Consider the following 11,765-nt stretch of genomic DNA (forward strand, 5'->3'; position numbering starts at 1 on the left):
ATGATATTGTTAAGTTTTATTTTATTGAGTTGCAAAACTTTTTGTGGCGTTAGCAATAATGGTACCATATAAATAAGTATTTACCAGTAGAGTATAAATATTTAGCGCATATTATCTACTTTGGACCTAGAAAATCAGTATTAATCAATTTGTCCCAATGTACAATTCCATTACAAGTAAATTAAGAAAAAATGTTACGCACTTCGAATTAAAAAAAAGTAATGATACCATGTCAGATGTCAGAAAGTATCAACAGACGTGCAACATACCGAAAAAATCTAGGTCATAAAGCAGTATTTTACTTATTATGAATACAATAAAAAACAGATATATAATCCATAGAATTTATTTTTTAACTGACAACATTGTGTACAAATACTTTTCTAACATACATAGTATAAATTTTATATGACAGAAATATAAAGCTATAAATAAATTCATTGTTTTATTCCAACAAACATAATACTTTTAGCGATTTTGAATCACGTTTACACACAACAAATGTAGAATGTCAACACAATATGGGAAAGGCGAAGCGCAGGTACATACTTACAGTAAAGTTATACTAATTACTAGACGTCCACTAACATTACAGCGTGGGAAGTTTGTCAACAATCAGTTTGTTCAAAATTAAATGCAGTACATTGTGTTTTCTCATCAGTCTTATGGTTTGGTAAAAAGGATATATCAAAAGTAAACAGAATTTCAATACTGTGAAAGTGAGAAGAGACAGTCACGAGGAGAAGAGTTAGTGGAATAATTATATCTAGTATATTAGTATGTAGGGGGGGGTGGGTATGAACTTGTATAACATTTACATAAATAGACGATCTAAGGATTACAATGAAAACTTATTCTACACTTTTGACTACTTCAACAAATGTAGTGTGAATATGTTCCCAGTGTGAAATTGTAAACACTCGTTTCACTGAATCTCATATAATAGAAGGTTAAGTGGCCCAGGGTTTATTTAAATGTTAGGTGCAATTGTTTCATTTTATTGTAGATTACATTTTTTAAATTTAAAGTAACAAAGAAATCATATATAAAAGATCTATTTGCAGACGATAGACAGAATTTTAATTTGACAATCCCAGATCGGGGTCCCACTATTCTGAAGTCTAAACTTCTCCATAATACAATACCCACATCAAAAAATAATAAAGCGAGTGGACCTGATGAAACCTCTTTAGAGATGATAAAACTTATCCAGAAAACATTGATTAAGCTTTTAAACTAAATTTATGACACAGGAAGAATTCCATCAGAATGGATTGTCCTTATTTATCACGCTACTTAAAAAATGCAGTGACTTTCGACTCTTTAGTCTTATGAGCCATATGTTCAAAATATTTCTGAAAATTATCTATGCCCGAATAAGAGGCAAATGTGAAAAGAATTCGGACGATGGGCAGTTTGGGTTTAGAAAGGCCTTTGATACACGTGAAGCACTATTTGGAATAAATGTCAAGATCAGCAAAAATACATTTTTGCGTGCTTTATTGACTATGAAAACGCATTCGACAGAGTGAAGCACTCGGAATTACTGAAACTGTTACAGAAGTGCCAGCAAAATGACAAGGATGTAAACCTCATAAAGAATCTTTACTGGCAACAGACAGCTGTAGTAAGATTAGGTCACAAGAGATATTGCAATAAAGTGTGGAGTGAAACAGGGCTCCATATTGTCACCCTTATTATTTAACTTATACTGTGACAAGATCAAAACAAAGGGAATAAGAATGAACGGCAAAATTATCAATAACATCAGATATGCTGACGATACCGTTATCCTGGCTGACAACACACGTGTCCTTCAGAAAATCCTTGATAAAATTGATAGAGCTGGTAGAGTACTGGGATTGAACATCAATTTGACTAAAACAAAGATGGTGTATAGCTGAAACCCTCACAATAGTGCTGTATGGTCAAATAATCGAGAGTGACTAACTTAACCTCGGCAGTCAAATCACTTCTGATCTGGACCCAGATAGGGAAATGAGATGCAGAATAGAGATAGCACAATCATCATTCAACAACATGAAATCATTCTTCTTGATTGGAAGGCGACAGATGTCCTGGCTGAGTGGCTACTGGGTGGGAATGCACGGGGTTGAGGAGCTGTTCCGGTTGGCGTAGGACAAGGATGCCTACTCCCGAGTGATCCCTAACGTCGGGAGGACCTGATATGGCACATCATCATTCCATGTCCGCTCCCATGGCACAGGAAGAAGAAAATATATTTTTAGAATATCCATTATATGTATTTGTATAGGTAGAGTATCGAACAGATTAATTGAAACAAAACTTTTTTTCCATATTTTCAACTTTGGCAACAATTTCTTCGATATTTTTGGCAACACAGTCGTTATTTTGACGTTTACTTTATATTGGCATGTATGTCGACACGTTTTTGAGATTATTTAAGATATTGAGCACCTTTTTTCGTTATTTTAATAAAAGTTTTTCAATTCTGATATTTCGACGGTGCCTTTAAAGATGGATATATCAGTAGATAAGCGGACAATTATAGCGACAATGTCCAAGCATACCACAAAAACTCAAAGAGACATTGCAGCCGAGGTTGGAGTTAGTTTAGCGACAGTCAGTAGGATAATAAAATGCTTTGAGGAGTCAAGGGATATCTCAGTGAAGAGAAAGGGGAAATGCAGCGTAAAAATGAAGACAAGTAAACGAGATGACCAGCGATTACTTGATTCTATTCGAAATTACTGTCGTAAAGCCGCTGTGGACCTTGCACGAGAATTGGCTGACACTGGAGTGTATGTAACTTCAATGACTGTTCGTCGAAGACTCTTGGAGGCGGGAAGACCAGCTAGGAAGCCTGTCAAGAAGCAAAATTGATTGTGCTATGGTGGAGAAGCTCATTTCGTCCATAATTCAGGTATGGTTTCGAGATGAAAAAATGGCATCCACGTGCCAAAACCTCGTAGAATCAATGCCAAGAAGAATAAAATCTTTGATTGAGGCCAGAGGAGGTCATATTAAATATTAGTTCGTGATATTTACATACGTATGTAGTTCTATATTTTTTTAAACTAACAAATAAAAGATTTTCCAAAACTTTTTATCTCGTTTCAATTAATCTGTTCGATACTGTAAAATACATATAAATTGAAGTTTTACTGCTTAAAATATAATAAAGCACATTTTTCATGCAAACATTGCAATAATTATTCATTTAACTTGAAAATATGGTTCTATGGCATAGATATTTTATTATGGAATGTATCTTAGTGTTACAACATGACGAGTGATATTCTTGATATATATTATTCACAGTGATAACACATCACATTATTCATAAAATTACTCAATAATCACATGTGTTGGCAGTGAAGACACTTCCCTAAGTGGGGAGTAAGTAATACAGAAAAGTCAAAAATTTGTACTTAAGAGCTAAGCTTTTGAAAATATTCATTATGAGTACATAATATAAAATACTTGTACACTTTTCATTGACGTACAACAATAGTTAATGATAGAATACGAGTAACATTGAAACTGCTAAATTTGTTGCATGGATTTGCTACACTGACTACAGATTTGTGACTAAAAATATAATATTCTGAATATATTATTATTAAAAGAATGAGTTATTGATAAAAAAAAAATATCTTAACATCAAGTTCATGCAACCTACAAAATCATCAATATTAGTTATTTTCTGCTACTACTATTATTATATTTATGTACGAATTATTATTTTTTAAATAAATTTATACACCTGTAAATTTTGTACATTTTCCAGTATTCCAAATTGATAGAATACATCAAATTTATATCACTATACTGAAAATTTAATTTCAGATTTTTAGAATAGAAGACTAATGTTTTAGAACATTTTGATATTTGTAGAATCCTTAATCAACCGAGACAAACTACATACTTTGTGTGTGAACTAGATGCAAGGTAGAAACATGTACATCCATATTATTTCATATTTTCAAAAGACTAGGTAACAAACGTATTGTCGCATACTCCGTGGAATAACAGCTATCAAACAAATCTAAGTATGTATGTATTGAGCAGAACAATATGATAATCATTTAACCAATCACAAAACTTAATATTATCTTTTTTTGTTTTACAGTGTATAAATAAAAGTTAATGTAAATGTGATAGTATATTATCACAAATAAAGAACACTTGTAAGGCCTCGAGTGTAAATAAATGCACAAAATTGTCAAAAAGGACATTTTGTTTTTCATTGTAGTTGATTTACATAATTAAAATTAGTTACAAAAGAAACTAAAAATGAGCAAAATAAAATAGTTTAGCAATACAGTGACACAAGATATAATTTACATTGTGAACCATAATTGCAAATTTGGAATACGACATTACAAGAAGCACACCGAGCGACAGCTTTATAATTTCCAATCAACTGGCGTTCAATTTGCCAACATTGTCAGGACAGCAAGCAATCAGTATTGATATTCACAGCGACAAGAAAAGATCTATACACATCAAACAATATGGTCACAATGATAATTGATGTACTTGTGCATCTCAGTAAATCGACAGGAAAAAAACATATTTAGATAACTCTAATTTTTAAAACAACATTTTTCATTGTTACGCCATTCAGGGTTACGAGTCATTAATAGATATTTAACATCAAAGAGTTTCAGTTTTCTTTAGGAATTATTGGAGTGCTGCATTTTCGCGAATCGTCAAATTGTTCGCTTCCAATTGTATCATGCTCCTGGATATGTTGCGGGGGAGTAGACTCCATTTCAAGGCATGAAAACAAATCACTCGACACCACTTCTGAGCACATTTGTTGCTGAGCAACTGAAAAAGAAAATGAATCTATTAATTTTTCACCCCCCAACATCATCCTCGCTAAAGTACATAACAGTCTCGTTTAAACAAATTGCATTTAACGGAATTTCCGGATCAACCGAATCACCAAAATACTTTTTGTATATAATATCATGGGTATACTGGCAAAAAACTTCAACCATCAAATCCATGTTTTGAAAATTCAAGCATTTAAGTTTTGTTCCAATTTTAATCTTTTATATCTTATTTAAATATAGTAAGATGTTACGTGCTCATTTAAGAACATGTTTTTAATTTTTCCGTTTCTTAATTTTATATTAAGTAACTATTAAGCTATTTAAGGATTTTAGCCTGAATAAAATACCCAGTATACGACTTAACCTTAAAACTACAGATGTATGAAATTTTATCTGACTAAAGTGTTTACAAAACTGTATCATTATGTCAAATCTTCATATTTTCGAGTTAACGTTTTTTGCTAGTATACCCACGATATATAAGCTGCCAAGAAACATTTTTCTCATATGAAGCAAAAGAAAATATTACATTTTTTAACTTCCCCGATTTAGTTTTGTATTCCATCATGCAGGAATGTTTTTATGTTTTTAAAAACTTCATATTTTTACTAATTTAAAGCCGTACATTTTCGCTACGGACATATCCTTTTGGAAAAAACTCATCGGTCCCATCGAATTCGGTTAAACATGACACTAAGTGATCAAATACACAAGTATGAGTTTTTTTTAAATTAAGTAGGTATATTACGATATTTATAACTATACCTAGTACAGTAGTGAATATGTAACTCATTTGAAAATAGTATGAGTTTTTATCTTAACTTTAATAGAATTCCATTAAGAATAATTGATTACAAACATACATAAATTCAAGCAAATATTTCTTTCTTATCACGCAAGTGATAATTTTATTGATTTTAATTTTTTAATGATTTTATAATACGAAAAAATAACATACCTATCAAATTCTGGATGTTATCCACCAAGGCTCTGCTGTTGACAAGCGATCTAGATGCCACATTCAGAGCGCTACTCCAATTATTTAACTGTGTTTCCTGTAAGAGATGATTTATCTTAATAAATAGGTATGATTTAGTTTTAAACTCTTACTTGATTCTCTTTTTTCAAGCACAGATATTTTTGACAAGGCACTAAAATTTAAATACATATTTATGAAATACATTTAAATTCAAGAACAGAAGGGTTTAATTATTTTTTCTTCATTATTTTTTTAATGAATTAATTTCAAATATGAAAAAAAAAAATGTACATCACTTAACACGCAGAGAAAAAATAATAATTGGAGTAAATCAATAAAGGTACAGAGCCCAGTTATGGTCCTGCGGTAATGTCAATTTTGGATTTCAACGAGAGTAAAAGAGCACATGAGTGCATGCAGGCTCGGCTATTCTGAAAAATCAGCTATGGTTGATCACCTTATCGGGACATAAGTTTTCTTTCGAGCCGGTAATCTTAGAAAAGAAGCAATTGAAATTTAAATCATCCCAGCAATATAAACAGGTATGATAGGATGCAATTAAAATCATCCTGGTAATACAGAAATCACATAAAAGAGTAGATTGTAAAATGACACAGATTTCAGATAAATAAGCTGCAAATAGCAGCAACTGTGACACAAAATGAATCATAAGTACATTATGTATCATATATTTCTACATAAATAACATCAACCTTGATGATGGACACTGCAATGCGATCCAAAACGTCAAAAAAGAGTATGAACGACACACGGCATAATAACGCATTGTGCATCTGAAGGGCCGTGAAAATCTAAGAAATTTAATCCATCCAAATACATTTTATTTTTAAATACATTCGACTTTTATAAAAAAACTTAATAAACTAAGACATAAAAGATTCATAAAATATTTAGAAAAGAAAGATAAAGATGGAAATAAATATAAATACAGTAAAAAAAAACATTATAAAAAATAATTTACAAAATGATTTGATTTTATATAATAAACATTTATTACATCATTACATACCAAATTATTGTTTCTTTAGATATGATCCAAAGTACTTATTATAAAACGAGTTATTAATATTTTAAAAATTAGGACAAAATAATTAGCAATTTCTAGTTTGATATGCGAATGTTGATCATATTTAATGACAATGGACAGATGGTTAACAAATTGACTATGTGGTAAGTAGTTATTTTACCATCTTTTTGAGCAAATTCTCCATGAAGGGTTCATAGTGAACTCCCAACACTTGCTTGATTTCCATAGCATTGTTGATGCTTTCTTGAATGTTAGCTTTCACAGCTATAATATCCTTCACTATACTACTGCACACTGGGACTGCAGCATCGGAGTCTCCTGCCTCGCGTAATGCGCTCTGTATGACGTGTGTGTGTTGGTTTATGTATTCTATGCAGTTGCGCAACTCCATTAAATCGGATTTTTGTTTAACTGTAATTAAAATAAAGAGGTTTGGGTCAAAGTTATCGCTGTCTATTGTAAAAGATTACAATTAAATTGGATCATTGTTTAAAAGAGAATGGGCAGATTTGCCCCACCTTTGGAGGAAGTTATTTTTGAGTAATAAGTTATAATATAGCTCTTACAATTAAGTTTAAAGTTTAAACTTTCGCACATTTTAATATTTATCAATTGCATAGGCAAAGCAGAGTTACTCACTGCTATATGACTGAAGTGACTCTATAATAGCTCTACGGCATTTGATTGTGGCTATGATCGAGAGTTGTGTCACAACAAACTTATATCACAAGTGCGTTTGTTTTGTGCATCACGTCTTGTGTGAAAAGTGTGTTACATTAACTACAAATTATTACCGGAGGACAGTAAAAAACCATTCCATTAAGCATTGTGCCTTTTTTCATAACTCTTATTAGAAATAAAACTGATATTGCAATCAAGTAAAAAAGTGACACATTTAAAATAAGGAGTTTTTAAAAATCTTTTTAATTAAAGTTCTTATAGAAATTTAGTTTTAAAAAAAAACTGGGTCATTTTATGCTGTGACAATTGTTTGCGATATTTTACATTTAAATGAATCTTGGTGGTGTATAAAATATGGTTATATAATTGTGGAATGTTTTTTAAAATCACAAATTAATAATCGTATATATTAAGCAGTTTCATATAATTATCACAAATTAAACTAAAAATATTAAAGCTTTAATAAAAATACCATATAACTGCATTTTTGTAATATTTGCTTTAAAATCCATATCGGAAGTTAATAATTCAATTAAATCATTTATTTTCTCAAAACTAGCTTTTTTAGTTGTGACACTTTTCTAGTGAGGAGCGATATATTCCCAAGTGTGATTACTCATTACTGTTGAGGGTGGAGAATACATTTCTGCTAATTCTCCTATCATTATGAACCAATCTTCTATTGTCTAGGTAACTTTAAAATATTAAATATTATGAGTTTCATTCATTAGAGTTAAGTCTAACTGTGTAAAATATAAAACAATGTAACTGTACTGTATGTTTCCTAAATAAAAGAAAATAAAAAAATAAGATAAAAATAAATAAAATAATATCTACTACACATGACATACTAAAAAGTAATACAGAAATTTTTAAAGCTTGTTTTAGCTTCTTCTATAATCTAACAACGGTCAACTATTTTTGTTTTTTCCTTAAACACAGACAAAATGGGTTGATGATGCACGTTGGAATGTATAAAAACATATGGTTTTCTGTTTCACTAGAAATGCATAAAATTTGTTTTAATGGTAATGCAAAACAACACTATTGCAATTTTTTTTAAATACATATATATTAAAGATTCATTCGGGCATTTTTCCGTCACCAGTTAACACATTCGCGGACAGCCTAAAATATTGAAATCTTGAAAAGAATCAAACATGTTTCATTATCATATTGGCTCGGAGATCAAATAACAAAAAATGCAAAATAACGCAAAAGAATATGCATATACAGTCGAACTCAGTTATAATGATCACGGAAATAGTGAGATCTCGGGTGTAACGAGGAAACATTAGTTGACATTTTAGTTCATGGTTTTCTCCATACAATTATTTACTGTTATAACGAGTTACTTCTAAGACATACCAAACAAAAATATTGTCAAAAAATTACACAAAAAGTTTTCAAATGTTATAAATATCATTCTCGAAATAAGAACCTAAGTAATAAAATCCAAACGGTCGGCTAACATAAAGGGTAAATACCGACGGGCGTTTGGATTGGATTATGTTTATGATAGCTATGTAAGAGTCTAAGTACCCAATTGGATTTTTCGCCGACAATATTGAAAAATGAACACACATGGTTTTTTAAAAATCCAAGCTTTGTGAACTTAGTATGTGCCGGTTCGGCACATTGTTACAATTTACAGCTGCTTTTGTAGTTTATGAATGACATGCTTGTTCCGGGGGTTTTTACGGGGTTCGAACGGAAATCGAACGTGGCGCGAAAAATGTGGAAGTGTGTACAAAGTTTTTTCTATCTTCATCCACAGTGTCAACATTGTGGAAAAATAAGGATGTTTATTTGTCTGCATTTGAAAAGAATATCACGGACTCAAAAAAAGGTTTTGCACAGAGCACTGAGATAACCCAAGAGTCGTTTAATGGGTTGAGTGCTTTGAGGGGAAATTTAAGAGCCATGGGAGTGAAATCAATGAAGCAAGCATCAATTTTAAGTTTTACAAAAAAAGAGGATTGACAGAAAAATGTGTGTATAAATAGATTTTAATAATTATGTATTTATTTTTAATTACGACAATCAGTGTAATGTAAGAGATACATACTTCATGTCTTCTTGTGATAGGTATGTTTGTAACCATTTATTATAATTGTCCTTAACATTAAAAAAAAATCGGTATGAATTATTACTACTACTACTACTACCCTCACGCCATTTCACCGTAGGGGTAGGCAGAGAGAATGGACCGCCACACACGTCTATCCTGGCATACAATCCTAGCCTCTTCCACATTCATACATCTTGTCATACATGCCCTTCGGTTCTGTCTGCTTTTGACATGACCAGACTTAAGATTTTGGTTTATCTGATCATGCCACGTCTTCCTTGGTCGTCCTCGTCTAACGTTGCCGTTCATTTTTGCCATATATACTTGTTTTACTATTCTCTCGTCTTCCATTCGTTCTACGTGACCAAACCATCTCAGAGACCCTTTCTTAATCTTATCAATTATACTTTTCTCAGATTCACACTCTCGCCTGATTTCATCATTCGTAACCCTGTCATACATTGATTTCCCACACATTCGTCTAAGAGATCGCATTTCAACCGCGTTCACTCGGCTTTCATCCTTCCTCTGCCAGTTCCATGTTTCACTTCCATACATAAGTGTTGGGACTAAAACTCCGTTGTGCACTGCCAGTTTAGCTTCGATTGACATATTTTTACAATAATGTACACATATGTATTTACTTGTTTACGTAGAGACAATGTGCAATAGCGATTGTATAAAAAAAAACCTTTCTCTGGTATAACGAGTAATGCTTATAACGAGCAAATTCAACCGGTCCCATCTTCCTCGTAATAACCAAGTTCAACTGTATATGTTTGTGGAAAATGTAAAAATGATAACTCCGCCAATAGGCCGAGCTGGCATATGGATTAAAAACTGCTTCCCTACTCCAACACACTGTTAATTTTTAAAAAATATGAATAATTTCCTAATCAAGAAGTCAATTCATGAGAATGGTGGGCGAACCTCGAAAATATCATTCGACTAAAGCTACCAAAACTAAATCAAACGTAAATATACAAGCATTAAAATATATATGTACACGTACTTTTGCGAGATGAGTTCTTGTACAAATTAGATAAAATTTAAGTATATTAATTAAAATTTAATTTGATTGATAAAAGGCAATGGTATAAGAACTATTGAGATAAATATTTTAGACGCATAGTAATGATTAAAGATATGTGAAATCTAAATAAATATATAAACTTTGAAAAACGCCTTTTTATGGATCGGTAAGTCAAATATCAATTGTAATTCTAATACATTTAATAAATAAAATTGCAGTAAGCAACGCATTATTTATGCATACCTTGAAAATCGTATATTCTTTGCAATCTTAACATATGTTCCCTGTTTGTTTCAGATTGTTTAACATCTTGATCAGAATAATTAGTCTCAGCAAAATCCAACATTGTAGCAAACAAACACTCGCTTTCTTCCATACTAAATTATTAAACACCGCGTTTTTAATGAAAACCTGTGAACGGTGACTACGATGACCTCACAAGCTTAAATAAATTGACATTGTTAATTGGCAAAGCAAATATTCAAAATTCAAAGGGATGCCTAAACGGAAAAACAAATAATCGAACGAAACCCGTCAAACGCGAAACCAAACAAAGACAATATCGTTGAATAAGGTTAGATACCATGGAAAGCACGGTTATTTTGAACATAAACAATAAAATATTTTTTCTTTAGATTATTCAGAAAAAAATGTATGTTTCGTTTTTTTTTTCTGAACATTGTGACATTCAAAAAAGCCTTTTTATATCTTTAATTAAATACTGGCGAACTCATATTTATTTATTTAATCGGTAAATAATAAGTTGTAAAAAATAACTTTAAAAAATATATATTGTAATAAATTATTTAACACTCTAATCAATGTTGCAGTTTCTCAATGCGCTCAGGACGAGGAGGGTGATATTTTATAGTGGTTTAGACACATATTACAGAAAATGCTTGTAAAGTATTCAACAACAAAAAATAAATTACATACAACTAATTTTGTAATAACTCAATTTCATTTAGCAATTAATTCAACGGATTCGTCTTCATAATTTCGTTTAATGTTGAATAGAAGTGACTTGTCGGACGGAAAAGAAAGAAAAGGGCTATCCAATCACTATAAAAAAAATAATACTAGTTTGGTAAGCACCAAACTATTTTGTTGTGTTTTCATAAATATCG

The 11,765-nt window shown here is 31.2% G+C and overlaps 1 protein-coding gene across 1 annotated transcript; it reads right to left on the minus strand.

Moving 5' to 3' along the window:
- Positions 1–4,134: 4,134 nt before the first annotated feature.
- LOC148277286 (uncharacterized) lies at positions 4,135–11,209 on the minus strand. Its single transcript, XM_088233085.1, has 4 exons — positions 10,882–11,209; positions 7,014–7,264; positions 5,785–5,881; positions 4,135–4,818 (listed from the first exon to the last, which is right to left on the minus strand). Exons 1-4 carry the CDS (start codon positions 11,012–11,014, stop codon positions 4,652–4,654), a joined length of 648 nt encoding a protein of 215 aa, XP_088089211.1. The 5' UTR covers positions 11,015–11,209; the 3' UTR covers positions 4,135–4,651.
- Between the last annotated feature and the right edge of the window lie 556 nt (positions 11,210–11,765).

This window comes from Micrasema longulum, unplaced genomic scaffold, assembly GCF_059751315.1.
Source record: "Micrasema longulum isolate JH-2025_06_02 unplaced genomic scaffold, ASM5975131v1 h1tg001055l, whole genome shotgun sequence".
NCBI classification, from domain to species: Eukaryota; Metazoa; Arthropoda; class Insecta; order Trichoptera; family Brachycentridae; genus Micrasema; species Micrasema longulum.

Coding starts and splice junctions, on each gene's coding strand:
- LOC148277286 (XM_088233085.1), bottom strand. CDS start 11,014: ATGGAAGAAAGCGAGTGTTTGTTTGCTACAATGTTGGATTTTGCTGAG. Junction 5,882..7,013: donor AGAATTTGCTCAAAAAGATG/GTAAAATAACTA, acceptor CATCTCTTACAG/GAAACACAGTTAAATAATTG. Junction 4,819..5,784: donor TAACATCCAGAATTTGATAG/GTATGTTATTTT, acceptor TTTCTTTTTCAG/TTGCTCAGCAACAAATGTGC.